Genomic DNA, 26727 nt, shown 5'->3' with positions numbered 1-26727 from the left:
AGCTCTGGGATACCGTTTTGATCTCACATCAAAATAAAAGAAATTAATGGGTAAGCAGCAATGCAGTTTGAAATGCTGTCAGCCAATCTGTGAGTCACACATAGTTGAATTTTTGTAATAAAAGACAGTGCATGGTATAATAATGACTAATAACCATAATATTTTGCATTTCAATAGCACCTTTCATCTAAGAATCTCAAAGTGCTTTACAAACATAAACTCACAATAAACTCATTAATCCTCACAGTACTCCTGTGAGATGGTAGGTAAGTATTACCCTCAGTTAAGATTGAGAAACTGAATCGTATGAAATCTGACTGAATGGCTGGGATAAATAGTAGGAGCAAGATAATCCCTGCTCTGCCTTGTTTTAGCTATTAGGCCATGACTTTGTGTTGGTACATTGATATAATAACAGTTTATCAAATAAAGCTTATCAGTTTGATGGCTGATAAGAAATAAGTATATTGGGGTAATGTTAGAAGGTTCTTGTTCTGAGAATGACTCAGGAGTGTGTTGCTTGCTCCTGCACTGAACCCAGTCTTAACTGGAGTAACCTGTGGTCACAGTGTCAATTTTGGTTGGTTGTGTTGTGAAATTTAAAAGCCATTTGGAATACTGCAGTGCCTTTGCACCTCTCTGCATTTCATTTTGTGCTTATTGTCCAAAATGGACGTTGTATTTTCACAAACCAAATTTATTGTAATCCTAATAATTGTTTCTCTCACGTTATATGGAACTGAGCTGTAATTTTCAAATGTGGGTGGACATGTGCTATCCGAAGTCCAGCCAGTGCAGTCTTGTTTTGCACTTAGGTACATAATTACACTCTTCCAAATGCTTTATTAATGATTTGGGATTTGTAACATGGGTGCAGGAGAAAATAAATAATAGTTAAATCACACAGCATTAAGTCCCATATTTAGAGCTGAAATTAGTTTAAATCATTTCATCTTAATTTGCTTTGGAAATAAGTGAAAATAACTTTAAATATTAATATCTGTACAATAGTTTCCTGTAGTTTAAAGGTTCCACTTTAGATTCACAGTTCTTACTTGGTATGGATTATATTTTTTGAGGAACACCCCATAGAGAAGCCCTTTGACATCTTTATCCAGATCCTCAGCTGGTGTGCTTTGTTATATTTCTATATACGTCTGTGGAGTTATTTATACTGTTTTCTGGGGCATAGTCTTTGTGTCTTCCCTGTTCCTCTTCCATTTAGCTAGACTGGTCGTAACAATTCATCACTTTAAGAAAAATTCATCACTGATCTCATGATATGGTGATTAAAATTATCTTACGTGTCATGGAAAGATATTTGAAGTCCAGTACTTTGCTGACAACGTCCTGATATTTTTAGACTCTAGCCATCCTTTTTGGCACTGTTTTCTAATTCCTTTATACAGTGTATCATAATTATGGCCCTGCATGATAAAAAGATGAATATACTTCCTGTCTGGATTTTAGAACTCAGAAGACACATAGTATGTGTAAAAGGAAGTACAGGATTTTATTGATGTCTTTTGAAAATTTTTTTTAAAGATCCTATGGCTGCAGTTGATGAAATGTGCAGACCACTGCAGCTCTGTCAGTTCCAAGACTATGGGCTATATTTATATTTCAGCTGAGGAACTATTTCTTTAAAATGACTTTACTAATAGTTTAAAATGGCTTAGACATTGATGTGAAGGTCGCAGTACTTAAACATATGAAGAATTTGCAGATTTCCATATGTGAATTAATCCTTGGTAACTGTTCATGTCTGTAGTATTGCACTGCAGCAAATAATGGAAGGTAAATCCAAGACATTTTAACATATTTTGGCATGTAATTCTGCATAGTTGTGATGTTTTGCTTCCTGAAAATTACATTTATTTACCAGAAAACAGGATATTAGCATTTGAAATATTAGGCTTTCACTGTGTTCAAACTGTATAGAAAATAAGCCCCCTTTTTTCTTTTCTAGGGTATATTTCCGAAATCGCTGGGTAAAGACTGTCCACCCAGTTGTGCATCAGTACTGTTTGATTTCAAGCACACATTCCACCTTTCAGATGCCACAGAAAGAAGACATTCTTAAGCAACGAGTAGTAGTTGTTACTTTAAATACATCACAGTATCTATGTCAACTGGATCTTGAACCAGGTAGGACAGTTTCTAAACAAGAAGTGTCCATGCTTGAGAATTATCTTCCTCTTACCAGTGTCAGTTCCTTATCCAGTTCTTTGAACTGTTAAAAAATAAAAACAGTAAACAATGATCATCTTAAAATGATCTTATCTTTTTTTTATGAATAAATGTTTCTTACAAAGCTATAAACTGCTGGCATTCAAATTAACCTTTTGCTTATTCTGTTTTTTCCTTACTTAAAAAATAAATAAAGAAGCAGTACTATCTATGATCTGGTGTTTCTGAGATCCAAGAGGGAAGATTCTGTTTGAGATTCTGACTTTGAATCTTATGCTCATTAAGGTCATTATTCAGTGGAGCATGTAAGCATAAATACACATAGAGAGCTTTTTTCTTGTTTTGTGAATTATTTAGCTTTGCAAACAACTCCCACACATACAAGCCCATGCTATGTTAACGTGATAATTCTAGGGTTGTTTTCTAAACTGAAATATATTAGACTGATTTTTTGGGGGCAGAGGCTGCTTAGGGTTTATTGTTTTCTTGATCTCCTAATGAAATCCACCTGCTTTTTGGAGAACGTGGAATTTCTTTACAGAAGTTGTTATGGTTAGTTTTTTATGGCTATGTTTAGGCATTTGTTGCAATAGAGAAAACTGCAATAGAGAAATGGAATTGATGGTAAATATTTTCAGGTCTTTAGATGGAAGTAACTGCTTTGTTTGGCAATGAGCTGCATACAGTCATGCCATAATAATGTGTGTGCAGCTGTATGAAATTCATGTTTTCCAAATAAAATTGCTACATTTTTATGTGTATAATCTTAATTGGATGTTAGACTAAGTCCCCTAATACTTTGTTTTAAACCTTAATATATATCAACATATAAAACCACTTCTTTTCTGTGCCTATCCTGAATTTACATTTCATAAAATAAAAGTCTACTGTGGCCCATTTTTTTTCAAGTGCATGTTATCCAATGCATAGATTCCCACCCACCCATCAAACCTTTTGGTCCAATATTGTCATGAGATTGAATTTAAATTTTCCTTCAACTTCTGTTCCTTTTTTCTCCCCGACATTCCTTAAAGCCCATAACCAGCAAAGTGCTCAGGTATGTGTGCAATTTTAATGGGAAATTTAGTATATAAAATAATTAATAGGACTCAAGCACATGAGGAAGTCCTTTTCATTGTCATTGTTCAAAGCTCTTCAAGCCTCATGGTGATGAAAAGATTTTCAAATTGGAGAAACCTACTGAGGGAGGTCTGCCAAGAGACATTTCCTCTTGGAATAAGGAGAGCTCAGATAAAACACTTGTTTAACTTCATATGTATCAGGAGGAGGAGGCAGATCTGTAGGCTGCTGCTATTGTCACTAGCAATCAGTTGACTGCTGTTGGTCATCTGATGGGTTTGAAAATTGTGTCGTTTTTAAGTAGATTCTAGAAATCATTTTGTATAAGCCATACTGAATTTTTTCTAGTTTTGGTTACTATCAAAATAAAGAACTTCCAGTACAATATCTTGCGTTGTTATCACTGTGTATTTTATCATATTTCAAGTTTCATTTATTTGCTGATATCTCTGTTTTACAGGGTTTTTTACACACATTCTGTTAGATGAAGCTGCGCAAGCTATGGAGTGCGAAACTATTATGCCTCTAGCATTAGCTAATAAAAACACAAGAATTGTCTTGGCTGGAGACCACATGCAGGTAAGAGCTATAAAATTTTTGAATGTAAAGTGCATATACATAATATTTGTATTTATATACTTAAGTTATTTATCTGCTCCAAATTTATGTCGTATGTGAATACCTCATAATCTCTAACATAGACTCACAGTATTTCTGCTGAGAATGTGCCGTTGTCTCCATTTTACAATAAGGGAATTGAGGCAAAAAGCATGTCAGTTGTTCAAGGTTACATAGGAAACGTGTGATAGAACGTACTTGGGCCCGCTCAACCACTGAACTCTATGCAAGTAAAATTTCATTTTAAAGAGGGAGATGCATAAATTTTACTGGTCATACAACAGATGGGGAAGCCAAGGAAAATTCAAGGGATGTTATTTGCATAAGATATGGGGATAGTTATTACAGTCAGGGTAGGAGTTTATCCTACTTTTTTATGACTGGTATTCCTTGTTGATTTTTGAAAGAATTGAAGAATACGGAGAACGTGTATTATGATTTAGACAACTTTTTTTTTAATTAGAAGCATCACAGTCTGGTAAGGATTTGAACAAGTTAGAAGTAGGAAACGGGAGCTAACCAGTGCCTTTATGTTATGTGCCTAGGAATTGCTTGGTTTAAAGAGTTTAGAAGAGTTTAAAATGCTGATCATGCATGTCATTTTGTAACCTGTAGGCATGAGAAAGCATGCTTGGAAAAGTAACTTTACTTGCTTTGTTGATTTAGGCCAGATACATTTGTTTTTATAGATTTGCCTTTAATTCTCTTGTCATTTCACAATATCAATAGAGTATTGCTTATAGTAATAAACTGTTACTTTGGTAGTAATTACATAGGTGTTGCCACCTATGATTTAATACTACTATACCATTTCAAGTAACGATAATAGTAATCCCAAGGACTGGGATAGTGCTTTTTAAATATAGATCTCAAAAGTGCTTCTTAAGAGATTGGAATTCTTACCACTTCAGGCGAGATTGCATCAGCCCAGCTGGATGGCCAGAGTCTTGACTTGGCCTGTGTGTCTCAGGCTACGTGTGTAAAGAGCTGTTCTATAGCTCAGGTTCTTACAGAAGCTACTCTATGAGGTATCCAGTATTTAAATTTCTAAAATTAATAGTTATCTGAAGTGAAACTCAGAATCTGAATCATATGTATTCAGAATGACAAAACAGATTGGCTTAATTTCTACATTCTAAAATTTTATTTTAAAAATCTTTTTTCATCATCTTTGGTTCTGTTTTTCTTGCTGTAATAGATGGTGTTTTTATTGTTAAACAAGCCCACAAGTAGTTTAGTGTAACAGTAACTAGGCCGCTTGGGTTTTAGTTTTTCCAGTGACTTTCTATTTAACTTCTTAAAATTGTGTTACAAATTTCTATATTTTCTGATCTGTACTATTTGTGGTAGTAACTTAACTGTAAAGTGATTGTCAGAGTAATGGTGTAATGTCATTGAAAACACTTTCTTTTTGTGTGTGTGTGTCAAACAGCTCTCTGCTTTGAGTTATTCATCTGTGCAAGCCACAAAGAAAAAGCTTAGATATAAGGGTTCTTCTCTCCTCCTTACATAGTTACTGAATGTTTTATTGTTCCTTTAAGGGCATGCTGGTCTTTTGTCACTTTTACAGTAGGAATGGGCATTTCTATGGAATAGCCATGGTATATGTCTTCCAACTATGAATGTACAGTAAAAGTGAGGTTTCATTTTTGTTTTGATGCAAATTACCTATGTTGGGAGCATGAAATTTCAAGTCCACATATTTAGTTACGTTTTCTTTGTATGTGTGTGTCTATTACAGCTCAGTCCTTTTGTCTACAGTGAATTTGCCAGGGAAAGAAACCTTCATGTTTCATTGCTTGATCGGCTCTATGAGCACTACCCTGCAGAATTTCCATGCAGGATCTTGCTGTGTGAGAACTATCGCTCCCATGAAGCTATCATCAAGTAGGTGTGAACTTTTTCACTGTATCATGCGTTTCTTTGGTGTGAGTGAACAAAACAACTCTTGAGCCAAGCACAGCTGAATGAAGAGAGAAGCATTACATGTTTCTGTAATGAAATCTTAGTTGTTTCAAAGTTAATTAGTAGAGTAATTCTTTGTTACCAGGTTGAAATTCCGTGTTCTAGAGCAGACGCCAGGGATTCAGTTAGTTGTATTACAGACCCGTCATTCAGGTGGGGATGCTTTGGCTGCAAGACTTGCACACTAAGCCAAAGAAGAGCTTACTTTCCCTTTTTAACAGTTACACAGTCTATTATATAGGATCTGTGTTTCTTTGAACTCTGTCAGAATTTTAGAATTACGGGGGTGGATTATCTTGGAACGGTAAGCTATGTGCAATGTAAGGAATGTACGGGTATACAACTATGAACAGAAAAAAAATAGGTCGAATTTTGGGCATGTTTCTTTTCTGTTGTCTTCTTTTATTACTTCTTTCAAGACACATTAATCAGTGGGTTTGCATTTTTATGCTATGATAAACTAATGGCTGCTAGTGTAATGAGCTCATCCATGAGCTGTGCTAGAAAGAATAAGTGCAATCATGGGGAAAAATGCTAAAGTTTAAATCCTGGCTCAAATATGTACTGAGGAATATTATGTTGGTATCCAGTCATACTAATTAGGTTATCATTGTGTTCAAAGCAAAAGCAGAAGTATTTAAGTGCTCTGGGGAATCTGAAGTGAGAATGTAACATACTTTGTTACACAGCTCGATCTGTCTTCATTTTATGGACTTTGTAATTATAGACTGAGTGATGCTAAATTTCTTACACATTTCTTGAAATTATAAGTTTGAAATGAGAGAGAATCTGAAAAGGAAGGGATGGTTTCAGCTTTTGGTTAGAGATCACTTCCATGAAATTTGTCTCAAAGACCATGAAAATTCACTTCAGCAGTTGGAGTTCAGACAGTGAGTTCCTAGAAAGATCCACTGTGTTGAACACAGAAATAAGGATTGCAGAAATACCACTGGGGCTAGTCGGCTGTCTAGTGACAGTCCAGTTTGCCTAATTCCACTAGAAAGTATTGCTGTGTGAAGTGAAACCTGCTAAATACTCTGACGGTGGTCCATGTAGGAGACTCTCAGGTCTACTTTTTTTATAACGTGGAATTTCCCCTGACAAATGGGACCATGGCACTTAAGACAGAAGTAAGCGTACGAAGATGGTTCATGGTGGGCTCATTAATCATACCTACCTCACTGAAACAAAGAGACCAAAAGAAGTTAAGGAAAGAACAAGCCATTAGTTCAGCCCGACTTTGGAGCTGTAATTGGAAAAAAGAGTCCCTGTAGAAAGGGTGGTTTATTGTTTAATGAGAACTTGTTACTAAGAATAAATTTGCAGAAGAAATTAAGTAGTAAAAGAAATCAATTTGCTCATTGACGGCAGTGGACTGCTGCAACTCAATCCACAGAAGAGTTCCATATTCTTCAGGATTGTATAGTGTAAGCCAGTTCTGGTTAGTAGTGGGCTGTAGTTGTGTGATGATGATTTGGTAGCAGACTAGTTTCTTTAGCTTTTCCATGACCAGCTATTTACATGTTAAGCTACAATAGTTGGAAGCCTGGAAGAACTTGGTGGGCCCACTGACTTCAGTCTCCTGCTTTTGTTGTCTTCTTGTCAGGCTGCATTCACGTTATTGCATCCACAGATCTATATGCAAAGAACATTAAGGTTGGAGGCCGAGCATTCATAAGTTAGGTTATGCCAGAATTCACTAATTAATGAAAGCCAGTACATTAGTTTAGCTCTATTGTCCATGCACTAGTATATAGTGCTTACAGTACTACTTATAGTAATCTGCAGTCTTGTCCTGCTGGCTTTTGGTCTTGTTCAATTCAGTTTGCCTTCTTCCCTCCTATTTTCACCATGAAGGTAGTTCTTGCCTCATTTCTTTTTTCAGTCAGCTAGCTGCTATAATGGCTGCTGCCAGCAGAGGAAGCATGTTCTGGTTGTGTTTCTGATGACTAGTAACATAGCTTATCTGGAGTAGAAGTCACAGCGGAAAAGCTTGCTTGAAAGCTGAACGCTTGGCCTGCATTGTGTTCAGTACACATGAAAACTTTAGTAAATTTGTCTTCCAAATTCAACAACTCTTAACTGATATAAGCAGGCTCATTGTCCAGCCAGCCTGGGGAATAACCGATGCCAGACAGAAGTGTTCCTTTTGCCCAATTTCAAGCCACCAGAACTTCTGTGTGAAACATTAGTGAGAATGTTCATAACTTTGTCGAGCTTTAGATTAGAAGAAAATACTGCCTTTGTAGACGAAGTGTTGAAAAAGCATATTTTTAGCGCCTTCTGCTCCATCTGTAATATGGAAGTAGCAGTTCAGAGAAATCATTTGAAGATGCCCAAGAGTAATCAGTGGTTCTGTTTTCCTTATGAATTATTTTGTGATTCCATATTTTATCAGTGAGCTCATATGTAGACTCCACATTTTATTCTGTTTTGCCTTGTTACAGTTATACATCTGAACTTTTCTATGAAGGCAAATTGATGGCAAGTGGAAAGCAGCCAGCACACAAAGATTTCTACCCTTTGACTTTCTTCACAGCACGTGGAGAAGATGTGCAAGAAAAAAATAGTACAGCTTTTTACAATAATGCAGAGGTAACTCTTCTTTGGCTTTATTCTTGATTGTTTTCTTGAAGCTCCACTGCCCCCAAATTTATTGGTTTATGCTCAGTGTAGGTGGAAGACATCAATTGTCCTCTACTAGGAGAGGGGAACATGGAGTTTGCTAAATATGAAGTAGTGAACATTGCAATTGTAGTAAACATTTCCACTAATTTATCTTCTTTTTTTCTTTGCAAATTGTAAGCTTCATATAGTTCTCTCAGGCTCATTCTTTAGGATGTCTTTCCTGATAATTTTTGTGACATTCTGATGGATGTATCTTAGCAACTGAGAGTAACTGCAATTTGAAGTAAAACTTAGATTTCTTAGCCTGTTGTAGAAATGTTCCCACTCAGATAAGAGTCCTCTGGAGTAACATTTCATGTTTGCTTTAATATGTTTAGGATCAGTGTCTAACTGATGATGTGCAGATGAGATTTTTTTTTTTCGAAGAGAACTTATTGTCAATATCTTTGTTTCACATAGATTTATTTGTGTTCTTCAAAAGCTACTTTCATTCTCATTCCTTCCCTTGAGTTAAAAAAAAAATAAATCAAAACCCACAAAACCAAACAAAAACCAAACTCACACCCCCACCCCACCCTGATAATAGTTTTCATAGTGGAACATACCTTTTCCCAGCTAGAGGAGGGTTGACCCCCCCCCCCCCCCAAAAAAAAAGATGTCTTAAGAAATGTCCTTAACATTTAAAGAAAATAAAGAAATATCACTAATTTTTGTAAACTTATGAGGAGCTTTAACTGAAGTTAGGTTGCAATTTAGCAGCAGTGTTTATTATGAAGCACTGCAGACCTGTCTGTTTCCCCTTCTGATCATGGTGCAGTTCATCTGATGCACAATTTTTAACCTTTTTGTTGTTATTATGCTGCATGTGTTATGCATTCTTTGTTGTATTAGAATATCTACTTAAATAAGAAGCTCCAATGACTTCTGGACACATCGCTGCAAAAAACTGAAGGCACCTGACTACTTTCATTAATCTACTTGGATTGCTTTGCCATTTAAAAAAAGTTGTAAAAAACCTAAAAATATCTTCAGTAGCCAAGTAACTGTCTGAAAATTGTGAGTCATTAATAGCTACAGGCAGAAATGAAGGACAACAGCTGCTTAAACACCAACACGAAAAACTGAAATTCAGATGATGAGGGAGATTTTTGCTGTTTGACCCTAAATGGACATTTGCATTGGGGCATCTTATAGCTCATTGGTGTCTATATTAAGTATTAATCTGGGAAATACACTCTCCCCTTTTGGTCTTAATTCTAATATTTCCCTGTTGTTAATTCTAAATACATATCCAGAAGCTATATGCTTTCAGAGAAGCTTGCCACAATACCTGCAAAGGATCATTATATTTGTGCTACAGTTTTTATAGATATCAAAGTTTATTCTAATGTCCTTTGTCAGTAGAACAAGCTTTTTTCCTGAGTCTTTCAATAAACTGTTCCAGTTTAGATTCACTTTTAAAAAATACATCCTTAAATGAGAATGTGTGTCATATAATCAGATCTTAGATCGTAAGAAGTCAACATGAAACAACATTTTTAGCAACTGGGAACTGCTACGCTTTATACTACTGTACATACCCATTGTGATTTATATCACTTTTCGTGTTCCTGAAATGTCCATAAAAGTCCCTAGAATTCCCACTTACCAATTTGAAGAAGAGATAATATAAAAGCTAAGACCATTAAATTTATTTTTACCACCCCCTTCCCACAGCAAAAGATAACTGGATGAACAGGGAAGGGAAGAAAGTTAAGAATACTCGAGGTTTTTGTAGGAAAGACTATCTGCCTAACTTCCATTAAGAGGCTGAGCTTGCATTTGTGATGCCATAGGAAAACTGCATTCATCAATTATCATGCCTTCAATAGCTGGATAAATATTTATTGAATAACATATTGACATTTCTTGAATGACATATTGAATGTAAATGTTAAAAAAAAAAAAAAAAAAGGAACCACAAACCTTCAATAAAGTTATTCAGAAATACCTTCTATAGTGCAGCATCTCTATTCAGTGTGTTGAAACAGAAGCTGCTATGCCTTGTGCTTTTTGGCAGAAGGTTACCTTGAGCCTGTCTCCTCACAGGAGGAGGTTTTCAGTTTTTATTACTCATTAGTCTTCTCAGGTAGCACACTTAATAGTATTTCATACAGATGAACTAGCAGTTGATGAATAATCTGAAACTCCTGATGGTATTCTTTGGAATGGGAAGTGTTTGTGCTCTGATATACATATTCTCTTTCTAGAGTTATCAAACTGTAATATGACATATATAAAATCCAGAATAAAAATAAAATAATCCCTATTTAGGCAGTATATTTACTTATGGAAATTAGATAAAGTATGATAAGAAAGGTCCCACTGCACTTGACATTTTCATAAGAACATAAGCATGAAAATTAAGGCTATTATTCCCAGCTTGTACTTTAAAGGTGACATTGTTGTGGGCAAACTTTTATTTCAAGATTAAAAAAAGGTACTGTATAGTAAATACATTGTTTTAATACATGATATTTTAGAGTAGCACCATAGAATGCAGTAGTATTACTGCTTGTTCAGTAAGGCTACGTAATACTGTGAGTTTTAAAATTCAAATTCTCTTTCCATATCAAAGAATGATCTTCAGTGGAACATGCTTTTAAGAATTCTGACTTTCTTTTAAGGTGTTTGAAGTAGTAGAACGTGTTGAAGAATTAAGAAGAAAATGGCCTGTTGCCTGGGGCAAATTGGATGATGGCAGTATAGGTGTTGTAACACCTTATGCTGATCAAGTATTCAGAATTCGGGCTGAACTTCGGAAAAAAAGACTGTCTGATGTCAGCGTAGAGAGAGTGCTAAATGTTCAGGGTAAGTAATAGTGATACGTCTCAAAGATATGCTAAGGAAGAGAAAAATGTGACTGGTGAAGTTAAGTAAGACTTACAAAAATAATCTTAAAACGATCAGAACAAAAGGAGAGCTGTGATACAGCCCATAAAAACCAATGTATCAAAATGAAACTGGCAAATATGCTGATGAGATGTTATTCCAACATTGAATACCAAAGCAATAAACTCATGGATGTGAGATTTATCTTTTTTCAAAATTAAGTTCAAGGTTACTTAAAAAATAGATTGATTGAGTGAAAAATGTGAAAACTGATGGATTTTTATCATAAGGGGAAAAACAGAGTTCCAAATAAAAATGTAACAAGGCTTTAGTCTCAATGTTTACTGATTTTTGTATTTGTGGAATAGACTGTAAAAAGGGGTCCACAAATTTAGATATTTGTTCCTGGAATCACACTAATAACAAGAATTTTATGTAGGTGTAGCCTGTTGCTAGGCTGCACATTTAGTCAGTAATAAACAAAGGAAGATAATAAAGTAACTGAGTGACAGTGAGTGGTGTGTTCTGTTTTTTCATGGTAGATATTCATATATTTGAGAAATTTTAAATTATGAAACAAGAATGTCCAGAACTTTTTTTTTAAGGTAGAATAAATAAGTCCAAGATTTGTTATTGGCTGATTGGCAACGTTGTAAAGGTAATAAGCATTTCAGAAAGTTCTGGAGTGATTAATATCAAGATGAAAAATAAGTTTTTTAAAGAGGAAATATTCTTGTAATAGAATATGCTATTTATAGTGCATCTTTTAAAATTTTTAAATCTTATTATTCTTGCATAAAGCTCTTCATGTTAAAGGTAGCTATCAGTTCTTCAGAATATCTAGGTGTGAAATCTGGCTGGCAAGTGCAGTGGTCTGATTGTGTTACTAGCAGAAATAGCTACAATTATCTCAGATATTTGTTTTTTGTTTCATTTTAGGAAAACAGTTTAGAGTTTTGTTTCTCAGCACAGTACGAACACGGCATACGTGCAAACATAAGCAAACACCAATTAAAAGGAAAGAGCAGTTACTGGAGGATTCAACAGAAGACTTGGATTATGGTTTTCTGTCTAATTACAAACTTCTCAACACTGCCATTACAAGAGCACAATCCCTGGTAGCTGTGGTGGGCGATCCTATTGCTTTATGTTCCATTGGAAGATGCAGGTACTTTATATTTGTTCCTTAATCAGGGCTAAGGCTACTAGAAAACGTGTTTATCTATGACTAATGGATTTAGTAAAACGATGGATGTTCTTTTAGGTGCCAAGTAAGACACAATATATTTAAACCCTTAAAATAACTGTGTAATGAAATTGAAGTTCTTCACGGTTATATCCATGGAAATACCATAAAGATGGTAAAGCATCAGTTGTGTTCCCAACTCTTGCAGAGGCTTGAACCTGCAGGCTCGTCCAAAGTGTGCTGCTGAAGCTCACCCCTCTGGCAGAGCAGGCAGTTGTAGCCCTCCGTAGACTGAGCAGTCGCGGTCTGTGCCACAGCAATACCTGCGATGCCAACTACCAAGTCTTCTCTGGAGCTGGAAGCATGCAGTTGTGCAAGGGCCACTCTGTCCCCCGATTAATAAGTCTTGCTGACAGGGAAGAGTAGCAACATTTTTTTTTTATTTTTTTTTTTTTTTTTTTTTTTTCCCCTCAGTGATAGCAAAGAAAACCACTACAGATGAGAGGCAGAGCATTTTAATATCCTTTACGGGTGGACAAGTCTGGCTTTTTTTGTTGGTTTTTTTGTTTGTTATGTTTTGGTGGTTTTTTTTGTTTTTTTGTTTTTCTTGTTTTGTTTTGTTCTGGTTTTACCCTCTTATCCAAAGTCACGGTGTCACCATGTAAAACAACCTACAGAGAAGAAGCGTGAGGTATCTACCACCAGGTCTTTGATAAACTTTCTTTTAATGTATTTATAGTTGCTCTAATTTTTATTTGACGGTAACAATTAAGATGCTTCATTTTATTTTCTAGGGTTTTTTTATACCTGTTACAATTTTATGTATAAATAAAAGTAATATATAATTTGGAGTTAAAAATTGTGATGTATTGTAGTATTTTAAAGTTGAATATTATGGCAGTCATATGAAGATAGAAGACTTGAAAACGATTATTTATGTTTTTGTATGTCTTCATGACACTAGGAAAAATCTTGCAAAGATTTGAGTGAATTTACTTTTTATAGACCTAAATGAAGAAATGTGAAAAATGCTGAGAGATATAAACACTGATGTTAAGGATACCAAGTTCTTGTTCTTCAAAGGTTCTTTTTCGATGGAAAAGCTGAAATGTTGAGATGATAAGAGATAAACCCTGAGGCTTATTTCTTGAAGAGAGGAAACACTGCACTGACTACATTATTAACATAAAGCTAAAAATATGTATTAGTCAGTTGTTATATCTATGTTGTATTCTACTTTCCTGAGAAGTATTCTTCTACTGTATTGAAAATGGATGTGGTTTTAACAGATTAGAATTGAACAACCCAAATGGAAGCCAAACCTTTGTTTACTGCATTTATGAAATATAACCTGAATTTAACCACTTATCTGCTGGGGGCACGTCAGTAGTATCCGTACATTAATACAGTGATCTGCTCTAAACTGCTAATAATATCTTACTAAAAGAGAAATAATGATTGTGGTTTTATTTTACTTCTCCCATTACCTGCTTGGTTTTTTCAGACATGACCTTGTTTATGTAACTAACTGATGAGAAAGAGCTCTCATGCTCTGTGCATCCCAAGCACTCAATCCACAATGATGAGTGTAGTCTGCTGGTGCAGTTTCTAGTTCATCAACTTGGGCTGCAGAGATATATGACTTAGCTGTAGAGGTTGCCATGCTGTGCTGACTGAGATTTCTCTTACTGCTTGTTCAGAAATTACTCTTAGTTGATAAATTTTGTTTCTCTTCCCTATGCTGGGGTTCAGGATGTGCAGTGTTACCTAAGTCAGAGAGTTAGTTAATCCCTAGTTAGTCTAGCTAGCACCTAGGACCATTACTGGTTCTTTAACTATCTGCCTATAAATACAGCTTTTGTTGGAGAATGACCATGTGCCATATTCTCTCTAAATTCCAGTGAGGAAGATAATATCTTGAATTTTCACATTAAGCTTGAGTGCTGAGGTTTTAAATTAGATACCTATAGGGGACCTAGTTTTCAAATGTGGGGGCTCAGCAGTTTCTCCAAGTATAGCTCCTTCAAAATATCTGAAATAGGGCATGCAAAACCTTACTAAAATAAAAGTGTAGGCTATCAGCATGGTATATAAGTTACAGTCTTGGCAGTTAGGGATTGAGTTTGCCTTTTGAAGGCTAGCAGCTGTTTATATATGTATAGCTGTTCAAAATTATAAAACAAAAAGATAATTAAGAAACAAGGAGCACTGGAGCTTTATTAAGATTTATCTCAAGCTTTCCCTTTAATACACCATTGTCTTGTTTCACTGAATAATTGAACATTCATTCTTTGAAAATAGTGCTGAAGGGGCTCAGGCATGCTGCTAGAAAGATGGTTCTTTTTTAGTACAACAGGAGTATAGAAGTCTGAAAGAAGTGACATTTCGTTAGGAAAAAACAGACCTCAAAAAAGTTTAGAGAGTACTTGAATTTTATAAATATTCTAATACCTGTCAAAATGAGTCAAGACTCTGTAATGATAGTTGTAGAGAGCTTTGTGAAGTATGCCCAGGGTAATCATTACATTTCTGTGTGTTACAACCGGACTAGACAGGGCTGTTTTGGCAGACTCGAGAGCACACTGTAAGAGACAGAGACAGCAGTATTTTATTCTCTGTTCTTACACCCCAGTACAAGTGTTCCATGTGTAGAGACACTCCTTGGGGCATTTTAAGCAAAAGTGGATGGGTCTCAGTGGATTTATGGTACTTGGCAGAAGGTTTGGTGACTGAATTGATTAATCAGAGGGAGTTCCATCATTAAAGCATCCCAGTGAAGTATTTCATTTTGTTTTTTTAATCCTCACTTAAAACCTTGCAAGATATATTTGGCTTACAGCAAAATGCAGAAAAAGGGCCATCTTGCATCCTGAATTTTAAAAGAGCATTTCTTGCCTCTATAAAATCACAACAGAATATGGGCTTTTAGGGAAAACTATTTTGAATTCTTAAATACATCAGTAACATTACAGTATTCTGGTAAAAAAGACATTTATTCTTTTTCACAAAGCCAGCTACTCAGCAAAATGTGACACTGCTGTTAAAATTAGTGTGCAGCAATGTCTCATTTTACAGCTTTTGGGGAAATAACAATGCTTGCTTATAGGCCAGACCTTATTACTGAAGGGTGAACTAGAATGAGTTATAGTCAAGCACACCTTTAAGATCATTGTCTTTTTAATACTCTATTTCAGTAACTTCCATTACTTTTGATTTTTTTTTTGAAAGAGAACAGCTCAATCAGATTTTTCTTTTTAAAGTGACATCTTCAGACATTATCTAAATATCTTTTAAGCTTGAGTAACTTCACCCAAAAAGTGAGGGGTTTTTTGAGGTTAAAAAAAATATAATCATTATAAGTGTAAAATTTTTGTATAGATCCCGCTGTGGATATTAGAAATGTAAAGGCTTTTTTTATAAGCAATAGAAAGACATGTCATGAGAAAGCAGAAGACAGGTAAGAATGTTTATTACATGGTTTAAATAACCTCTCCACCCTCCAAAAAGTTGGATACTGAATTTTCATTGAGAAAGTCATGTGTCATCTGACAATTGTCTTTCTGGCTTGAAATTTCTTCAATATGTTACAGAAATACCTAACATGCAATAAAATTTATAGTTTTATTTGTTTTCCACCGGAGGCTCTCAAAGGCCCTCTAGATACTCCTGACATGTTAATCTTCATGTGACTCTAAAGTGTTTCACAAGAGTAGTTTGGAGAGTATATCTCAACTTTAGTATTTGTGACACTGGAATTGAATGATCTCCCTAAATTCATAGAATCTTTTCGGCATCTTCTGGGACTGAGAATCTATATAATCCCTGTGACACTGTGAGCTTTAATAAATTCCATAAATCACATGCTTTCCAGAATTTTAAGCATTGTGTTCACCGTGTTTGTTTTTCTAGGAAAAAGTTCCAAATTAGACCTGTCCATGATATTAATACTATATGTGATATACACCCAGTGCTGTGATCTGATATACATGGACAGACCCATACGTCCATTTTAAATGACTGGGGAGCTTTGCATTATGCTGTGGGGTTCAGATGCGTGGATCAGGTTGCAGGGTGGATGGCTTGGTGTGTAAAATGAGCATACACAAAAAATAAAAATGCCACAGAGTTATATTAAATCTGTTTTAATTTTAACAACAGCCATCGAGTCTTACTCCTTTTCATTGTTTCTAAAAATTGTTTCCATAGGAAATTTTGGGAAAGGTTTATTGCCCTGTGTCATGAGAATGAAAGTCTCCACGGTATCACATTTGAACAGATCAAAGCTCAGTTGGAAGCTTTGGAGTTAAAGAAAACTTATGTGTTGAACCCATTGGCTCCTGAATTTATCCCCCGAGCTCTTCGGCATCAACATTCAGCGAATACCACCAAACAACAGCAGTCACCACCAAAGGTAATGTTTTACTGATGATGAATTTTGCCAGAAAGTGGAAGTGAATGTAGAAATGCCTTTTGAGAAATGATATAAAAGGTTTATGGAACAAGCTGTTTGTTTTAAAATGGCATCAATGCAATCAGATATGAATGCAAATTTCAGAAGGATCCGCATCATTTTCAAGTGAAAGCTCTAGACTTGTATTATAATACAGTATTTAGCAGTATAGCTTGGGGTTGTCCAAGCCTTGTTTCCTTACGAAGTATACCCTGGGTCACTCTGGCATGTTCATTGACTGTGTTGCAATGATGCTGACGAACTTCAACCATGGATCTTGGCCTCAGTGTTTAGATAAGCCAAATTAAACCATCTGAACAAGAGGCAATCCCTATCCCAAGCAGCTTGTGCTCTGACTGTACCCTGAGAAACAACAGGCTGATATAGACAGTGGCAAGGAGTATAAGGAAACAACAAAATAATAGCCAAAAGTGATTTGGTTTGATCTAAAAATCACATTTAAAATTCAGGGACTTATGTAAGATAATTGTTTGATTTAATTAAAAATATGTTGTAGAACAGTATATTGCCTAGATTAGATCACTGAAAATGTCCTTCAGAAGACCAGATTTCATTAGCCTCGAAAGGGCAGAGAGATGAAATTACCACTCAGTGGTAATTTTGTCAGCTGTTTTTATAAAAGCAGGTAAAGAAGTGATGAAAATCTTTATCATCCTAAGGAAGCTATGTAATAACACTAAATTTTGGAGCTTTTTAGGGGGGTGAAATATTATTAATTAATTCTGTTTTAAGAGTTCTCTATAGTTTATTTCAAAATCATTTGAGTTATAATTTAATTAAATTGTGTTTAGAGATGCAACAAAAATGAAGGTTGTCAGCTTTGTGATGAATTCTGTTGTACAAGAAGGAAGAAACATATGTATTTTCCATAGCTTTGCATTTTTGTTGCAGGGTGTATCACTTAAAAAACCTGTCATAAAAATTTCATTTAACTTTACAAAAAGGAAAGCCTTCCCTTTGGCAGTCCTTCCCAAAAGAGAGTTTGTAAGTGAGAACATTTGGTTTCTTCCTCAAGATGCATTACTTTCTGAAACAAACACCAGATTTCTAAAGCATCTAGTCATGTGTCAAAACACTAGGCTTACAGAAACCCATAAATTAAAAAATTATTGTCTTTAAAGTCATTGCTGCACTCTATTTTTCATGAGTGCTTCAGCCTTGAATGTGTTTTCTTTAATAATAGAACATCACTATTAATATTTTTCATTTCCTAAAATGAAAGAAAAGTATTTGAAAATGCAGGTATAGTACATTAAAAAAAAAAAAAAAGGAAGGGGGTGTGTGTGGGGAGTGAGAGTCTTGTGAATAGTCTGTTTATTTTTCTTCCAGTTTGTTAGTAAACTGCGCACTCATGCTGTAGAAATCAGAAGAGACACTTTCAAACTGCCAGCACTGTATTTTCAGCTTAAGATCTTAAGTGTTTTAACCACCTATATCATAATTATAATAAAATCTCTTCCCTCTGAATACAATTGACAGCTAGCATATGCAGTAACAGAAGTAAAGAGAGCAGGTAATACTCTCAAACACACACAGAAAATGGCTGTGATAAGTGATACGTTTCCTTTTGCTCAAGTTTTAAAAGCAGATGGTTAGTTTTGCTTATTTTAGACTTCTGAGTACAATATTTAACATAAAAAGATGAAAGATTAAAAACCTAGTGCTGGTGTATTTTGTAGTGAAAAAATGAGAACAGCCTCTGATACGGTGTTTTGTGGTGAGTTTGTGGAGATCCATGCGGTTCAGGGCTTGTTTTTCACATGTGGTGAAAAGTGATTTTCTAAAAATGGCACTTTCTTACTCAGCAGAATTGGTCTTGGATTTATGTAAGGACGTTAAAAACCTGTTTGCTGTTTATTTTTTAAAGAAGAGAAAAAGTTTCAGTCCTGTCTCTCTGAGAAGCAAACAGCTAATATGGAACTGGCTAGCTGTGGGCTGCTGTGCTTCATGGCAGCCCTGTCTGAGGGCGTCTGCCTTCACCTGCCTTTGTGTGGCTTGGCTGGGGATGGTGGAAGCGTGGGAGGAGCAGCGGAGTTGAATGCGCACAGCCTTTATTAAAGGTGATGATGTGGAAATGGAAAGTTTTCAGAACTTGGAGCTTCCCGCAGGGTAGTTAACGTACAGTAAATTAGGCTTTGAATTTTTACACTGCCTACCTCCTGCTCACTGCCTGTGCTGCAGTTTTTCGGCCTGGATTCAGGCACTTAATTGAGGTGCATCGTTGTCCTAGACATTTTATACAGTCAGTGAGGGCCACAGGTCTGAGTAAGTCTCTGGAGACTACTCCCTTCTCTCCGTTAACTAAAGGGGGATCCTAGGAGTGACAAGGGTGTTAACTGCCTGAAGTCACCCAAATCTTGGTCTGAGTTTCCTCTAAGTGCCTTTATGTAATGTGGATTTTTATAGTCTGAAGGTGGAGCAGGTTTTTAGAGGACACTGAGTGTATCTGTGCTCCAGTGCTCTCAATTGCCGTTAGTTAAAGTGTAGATGTAGGTATTTTGTAGATGGGTAGGGAAATGAACCTTGATGTGGATATCTTTGAGAAATTATAATGGTTAAGTTAATAATAGACTATTATAAAGTCATTAAGCCATCAAAACTATTAAAAGAAAAAAACAAAGCCAGCACCTCTCTTCCCCAACTTACAAATGGCCCCAGGTGACTTATATTTACCAATCTGATACTGTTGTGTGCTGAAGCTCCTGTTCAAAGGGACAGCTCTTCTTAGGAATTTATGTAATTACTTGCTATTTCAGTTCAAAAAGTATAGCACCTGTAAAATACAAGTATGTTAGGTAGAACAGAGACTTGTTAGACTTCTGCACATACAGCTTGATGCTAACTGACAGCATAACAGGTACAGAAATGCCTTGTACTAACCATGAGTGATTAAGGTGTGTAGCTACTCTACATTTTTAGATTGAATCTTGCTCTCTTTAGTGAATAAACAAGTTTCTTCAGGTTTCTTTTGTTTAAGTACTGTAATGAAAAGCAATTATTATTTTATTTTTCAATAATTCATTTTTAAAACGAGAGGAAAATTCAGAGACTAGTTCTTCAACGTGGTTTATGCATGGGTCAGCATTGTCAAACAACCTGTCTTTGTACCCTGACTAATTTGCTCAGGCTGCTGGAAAACTGCCTAGACTTATTTCCTGGGCAAGAAAAGTTTTGCAGCATCAAAAGGTTTTCAGATTTATTTTAAATTTGTGAATGTACTTAGCTCCAGATTAAGTAAGGTATGCCTATCCTGCAAAAGATTTAAGAGCATACCAGCATTTGAATATGTGCTTGCAGTTTATGAGTATTGACTAATTGGTTGATGCTGTAAACTCATGAGCATGTAGGAGGGATAACTCAGTTCTGTTAACCTCTTTTCTAATGTACAATTCACCAAGGAAAAAGAGTTTCCCCAGAGTACTCTTGTTCTTGACTCTACTGTGTTGTAGTTCTGGGGGAGCAGTCACTAAGGGGTCCAAGTCCAGAAGCAGATACATGAGATGGGGTAGGGAGGCAATGTCTAATGAGTCTGGGTGAGCAATTGAGTAAAACTGGTGGCAGCTACTTTGTCTCCAGGGTTCTTGAGCTGAAACCTGGAGAAGAAAATGGATCATGCTTTCACTAAGAGCTGCCACAGAAGATGAATACTGAGGGTTACGTTAGTACTGGGTGCTGCTTCTAAAAGAAGTGAGACAGCGGGAAATAAAATGGTGAGAAAAAAGTAGCTTGCTGTTAACTCTCCTTGCATCTGAAAACAGGCCTTGGGAGAGAATATCCCCAGAGGGACTGGTAATGACCCATTGGCTAATTGAATTAGTGGTGTTTAATGTCCAACTTCATGAATTCATAGTCAGGTGATGGAACTGGACAGTTGAATGTGTAAGAACAAAATGTTGGGCTAACTTCTTTCCAGCTCTAGTTTGTATTTAATTACAATGTTCACTTGAAATAAAAAGCTTTGGTTTATGTAAGAATGCAAAGCATTACTATTACTGTTTTTCCCTTTAAAGGGCAAGGTCCATCATCATAGCCAGAATGACCATTTCCCACCTGATGGAATTGGTAAGTATCTCTGCTGTTACTGAAGGAATTCCTCTGAGCTCACGCTGATTTGACTTCAGTGAAGTTGATAGTCATTTGACATAAATTGAGTATCTGGTTTCTTCTCTATTTGAAAGCCATTTACTACTTGTGTGCATTTGGGAAACAGATTGTAGACTGTTAAGTGGACATTAGGTATTTCCGAGGCTATCCCTTTATAGGTGTTGTGCACTGACTTTAGAGCCTTAACACAGCATAGTTGTTGGCCTCTTAAAAGTGACTGTGTTTGAAAGTCATAATGTAAAATACTGTACCAGTGTATTTGCACTAAGAGAGTTAGGACATTATGTTGCATGCAGTGCTTTATGATGTACTTTGAACTTAAATTGTACTGTCATACATCCAGATATTACTGATTATACTTTTGCAAGGTAGCATGCAATAGCTTAATTTTGTTATTAATTTGAAAAGCATTAATTTAAAGCTTGTCTTCCCTGCTAAAGAAAGGAGGATGATTCTAGTTTTTGATGCAGTGTTTAACAGCTACTCTGACTGTCAGCATATTTAATTGGTTTGGGACATTCTTTCATTAATGCAGTTACCAGCTACCTGTGCTTCTGTATCTCAACTCGTATTTTCTGCCTCTTCAGATTTTTGAGATGGGATACAGGAATTTGATTAATGCTTTCTCTTGGTGTATCAGACCCATGGTATTAGAGAGTTGCACACATGCTTTATAAAGATAGATGCTGTTAGGATGAAAAAAGAAAGAAATAGTCTTCCTCATATTCTTTTTGTGGATGTATCTTCTTTTTTTTGTATGTATTTTTTTTTTTCTTTTCAGTTCAGCCCAATCCTTCTGTTCTAATCGGAAATCCTATCCGAGCATATACTCCTCCCCCTCCTCCTCTGGGACCTCACCCCAATCTGGGGAAATCTCCAAGTCCTGTTCAAAGGATAGATCCACACACTGGGACAAGTATTCTATATGTACCTGCTGTCTATGGAGGAAATATGGTCATGTCTGTGCCTTTGCCTGTAAGAATTCATTTTCTGTTCCCCCCCCCCCAATTATTGTATGTACAAGAATGAATGGCAAAATCAGTTAGTGAATATTTTGCAAGCTTTTTCAGCACTTTACTTCAAATATGTGGGCTTAGCTGGCTTTAGGAGTGGCCGTGCAGGGCATCACCAGAAAACGAGGACTTAAAAGCATTGCTCCCACAAATAACTCCTCGCAGCCTAAAAGCAATTTCATGTTCTTGTAATTTGGTGTATTTTCTCAGCTCTAGGTTTAGGCATACCAGTGGAATCCATCTCATCTGACTTGAGATACCTGCATCTGAATTAGTTGCCTAGTTCAGTTCTTAATCATTGGAGAGACATAGGCGACTCAGATGAAGCTTGTTTCTCTTTATCAGCTTGATACAGTTTAAATTACCAGCTTCCAATGTCTGCAGTGCAAGGTGTCTGAAGTGAAGTGATAAGAAAAATAAGCATAATGGGTTGTTTTCCCCTTCCAGAACCTCACAGTGAACCAGTTTCCTCTCCAATCCCACTCCTTAATGGCATTTGAGAACACAATGAAGATCCCTAATCAGGTCTTTTAGGCTACATTTATGTATGGAATTCTGCATTACAAATAAGTCTATCCCACCAAAACTTACACAAATTAAAGAAGCAGTCTCTGCTTTATTTCTAACCTTCACAGTCACATATTCCGGGAGGAAAATGGGGAGGAAAGAACAAAGGCTGCGGAAGCGATGTTGTGGAGTAATATATATGCATTGTACGCAGCCCCTGAAGACTGTAGGAAGGACATGGAACCCATACATGCACATGTGTTTAATTCTATTCATAATGCTAAATGTTGGTATACAGTTAATTGTTTTTTAATAATTATGAGTCCTCTAGGGTAATTTAGGTTATGGATGCTGTATAGGGGACTTGCTGTAGGAACTCTAGTTTCAGTTGTATGTCTTGGATCAGCTGGCAGCTATAGGTTGGTTTTCTTTGCTAGGTCAAGGAATTTTCCTTTTTCCTAGCTTACTAGAAATCTGCATTTGATGGAAAAAAATTAAATGCAATGGGAAGGCCAGCAGCTTTATCTTTGTCATGCTCGGTCACATTATATTAATATCAAACCAAGGTAATTTAAAAAGTTCTGACTTATTGTACCAAGGTTAATATATTTTTATGTATTTCCAATCAAAAGAAATATATTAAAAATAAGTATTTTGACCCCACCTTCCCTGAGGATGGATTTTTAAATAATTAAGTGGGAAGAGTGAGGTACTAATGAGACAGCTGCTTTTGAAAAGAAGCTTGTTGGAGATGATCTGAGATTGTACAGATGCAATAGTAGCCTAAAGCTAAAGTTCAAAGTGCACATTTCAAGGGCAAATACTAATTTAAAAAAAGAATTGCATGAAGGTTGTTAAACTTTAAACAAGTAGGGTCTGAAGTAAAATGTGTTTATGTTCATGTAAGATAAAATGATGTCTTTGCTTTGTTTAAGGCAGTTTCCGTATCCAAGGTAAAAACATGAGGAGGTTGTCTGCTGTCATCACTAAAGGATGCTTTGTCAACCTGAGTGTTGATGATTACTTTCCATGCACTCTCCTCTTATTCATACATTTTTCTCCTTTTAATAAATTCCCTACAGGGTGAGAATGAACTAATTTCATCCAGAACTGTCTTCCTTTGCATTCCTTTTAGGAATAAAATTTAAAATGTTGTAAAAATTCCTGACTTTTTTACATGCTTTCAGGAGGTGGATTTTACTTCAAATATTTAGGAAGATGATCTGCAATACACGTGTCACGTAGCATAGACACTTTGGACTGGCCCTATCATTCTTAACATATGGATAGTCCCTTGATTCTACCAATAGTCCTGTTAACTTCATTAAGTGTCTTGTGGGTGCAGAGGTATGGTATGCCCGCTCATTCTGTGTTACAAGATTACAACACTGGGTGGTGAGAGGACCATAAAGAATTTCTCAGGTTAGAGGCTTCTCTCTCTGTTCCCCCCCGAGACATAGCCTAATGTCGCTTTTAACTACCAGGAGAAAGGACCTTTTATTTTCTTGAACTTCACCCACTTCTATTTATTTAGAGAAGAGATTAATATCAAGTTTATTAAAATACAGTTTGTCCATCAGTCTTTTCTCTCTGAATTTTGAAACCACTGAAACAAGAATGGGTTTTGATACAAAATTTTTTGCCCAGGGTAGTCCTCCAAAATCTTTGCTCATTTCCCCTCACTGCTAGGCCAGCCCTTATTGCTCTCCCTTTCCAGCACCACCTGTAGTTGTGTGTTAGTCTAGCAGGTCATCTGATGCATGGAAAAATGCTTGTTACTGACCTAATATCAGTGTGCTCATGACTTTACTTCCTTCAATCTACCTTAACAGATTGCATCTTTTTTTTTTTTTTTTTTTTTTTTTTTTAAATTATGTAGGTACCATGGACGGGGTATCAGGGTAGGTTTGCAGTTGACCCTCGAATCATTACTCATCAAGCAGCTATGGCATATAATATGAACCTGTTACAGGCACATGGGCGTGGGTCTCCTATACCTTATGGCCTGGGACATCATTCACCAGTTAGCGTAGGACAACAGCAGCAGCTTCAGCATCAAGACAAGGAGCAACATGAACAAAGTCGAAATGGTTAGTTGTTGAAATTGCATTGCAAATTAGTTCTGTTTTGAGGGAGTTTGTACTTTACATAAGGTGTTGTGGAAAGGATTTTTTTTTCTTTCTTTCTTTCTCTCTTTTAAGTGACATTGAGGGATCTACAGAGTTGGGGAAGTAACCTGCGATTTGCCATTACAAATAGAATAATTAAAATAGTGTGAGATTCAAAGTTGGGGGTGTGTGTGTTGAGGGTGTAATTGGTCTGTCGCTGTTCTGCAGTCCACTGGTAACTACTGCTGATGTTATTTGCAAGTTGGAAGAACTACTTAGTGATGATTAATGAACAACGTGCAAAGATTAAAGGAAAAGTGTTATTTGGGTAAATTATATTAAACAGCTATGATGCTGTAAATGCTATACTAATAAGCCTAAATTTTCCTGTGTCTGGAAAAAAACCAACACCAAAATAATCTTTTTTTCCATTTAAACTAATTAATTTCTTGAATGTTTTTAGGTAAAAGTGAAAACACTGCTGGACCTGAAATCAATAAAATTCGAACACCTGAGAAGAAACCTCTGGAATCCAAGCAGGTGGGTTTGTCTTGTTTGGGTTTTTTGGGTGGTTTTTGCTTGCTTGTTTGTTTGGTTTTTAATATTCTTTCTTTTTACGAATTTATTCATTACTGACATGTTTTTTGTTTGGGGTTTTTCATGTGAATTTTCAAATTTTTTCATTCTCTTTTTCTAGGTTGAGTTAGAAGCAAATCCTCAGAATAGGAGCCCAGAGTCACGTTCCGGTGTTGGCTATCCTAATGCTAAATTTCATCGCAAAGATAATCTTAACCCCAGGCAGCTGAATCTACATCTCACCCCACCCCACTCACAGTATGCAGTTCCCAGTCGCCACTTCCAGCACCTGTCACAGATACCAAGGCAGCCGTATCCTCTGCAACAGCAGCAAAACCTTTTAAGTCAACAACAAAATCATTTGCCTGAACAACAAAACCAAATGCCACCCCAGCAAAGCCAGGTAGTTCAGCAGCATAATCACTTGAATCAGCAGCCTCCACAACCTTCGCAGCTTTCCCCTGCTTACCAGGCAGGCCCCAGCCAATCTTTTTTTAATAATCCAATTCCCCACCGACCACATTCTCCTGCTGTAGATGCTGTGATTTCAGAACAACACCCCCCACCTATGTTACAAGAAGTCAGTAATCCTTTGAGGCCTATTGCACAGCACAACCCTGTTCTGCCAACCCACTTGAACAACTTCATTGAAGAGAGTCCATCAGGAATGCCCTTAGGGGACACTTTAGGTAGGTGACTTTTCTTTATTTAAATTCAGAGTGTGCAATTATAACTACATTGAAGTGAAAATGAAGGAGGTATTTACCTTTTCAGGCATATTGCTCTGAACTGGGTCATTGTTGGGTTAGTTTCCATAAGTAATGTCATTGAGCATAATTTGCTGCTTGAGGCATGTTTGAATATTCAGCACTTTATTAGAAGATTCATGTTTATATGATTTTCCATATGATTTAAATAACCAGGTTATACACTGCAATGCAGTTAGTATCTAATAGGCCCTGGAATATACTGTATAAAAAGTTTTCTTTTTTTTCTGACATAAAGATCTTTAAAAAGGGGCATTAGATAAATTTTTTTTTTAAAACTATTTTTATAGATCGTATGCATGGAAATGTAGCTTTGGAAACAATAAGGCAGCAACAACAAGCCAGGTTACAGCAATGGAATGAACATAATGCCTATCTCAGTCAAGGCACTATTCCATATCAACACCATCACCATCCTCATCTACCACATCTTCCTCAGCAACCAATTGGATTGCATCAACAGCAGCAAGTTAGGGCAAACTGGAAACTTGCCAGTAATACAGAAGATGAAACAGAGGCAACATATTCAAGGTATTTGTTTACTGAGTCATCAGAGCTTGTATAAAATTGAGCAGTGGGCACCTATCTGTAACACTGTGATCAAGTGCAAGACACTTAAAGGTATTGCTTTTTGCTGCTGTTA

The 26727-nt window shown here is 36.2% G+C and overlaps 1 protein-coding gene across 5 annotated transcripts in view; it reads left to right on the top strand.

The window, feature by feature from the left end:
* HELZ (helicase with zinc finger) overlaps positions 1-26727 on the top strand; it is a 93235-nt gene that overhangs the window by 54866 nt on the left and 11642 nt on the right. For all 5 annotated transcript variants that reach the window (XM_075044256.1, XM_075044258.1, XM_075044257.1 and 2 more), the window contains 13 exons: positions 1970-2148; positions 3731-3849; positions 5630-5775; positions 8301-8448; positions 11148-11331; positions 12292-12520; positions 16745-16949; positions 21020-21071; positions 21895-22088; positions 24513-24723; positions 25205-25281; positions 25439-26006; positions 26375-26615. In XM_075044256.1, the coding sequence (XP_074900357.1) occupies positions 1970-2148; positions 3731-3849; positions 5630-5775; positions 8301-8448; positions 11148-11331; positions 12292-12520; positions 16745-16949; positions 21020-21071; positions 21895-22088; positions 24513-24723; positions 25205-25281; positions 25439-26006; positions 26375-26615 (2553 nt within the window). The remainder of the gene's footprint in view (positions 1-1969; positions 2149-3730; positions 3850-5629; positions 5776-8300; positions 8449-11147; positions 11332-12291; positions 12521-16744; positions 16950-21019; positions 21072-21894; positions 22089-24512; positions 24724-25204; positions 25282-25438; positions 26007-26374; positions 26616-26727) is intronic.

Source organism: Buteo buteo, chromosome 13 (assembly GCF_964188355.1).
Source record: "Buteo buteo chromosome 13, bButBut1.hap1.1, whole genome shotgun sequence".
Lineage (NCBI taxonomy): Eukaryota > Metazoa > Chordata > Aves > Accipitriformes > Accipitridae > Buteo > Buteo buteo.
The sequence above is the reverse complement of the archived record's forward strand: the minus strand, read 5'-3'. Positions and strand labels throughout refer to the sequence as shown.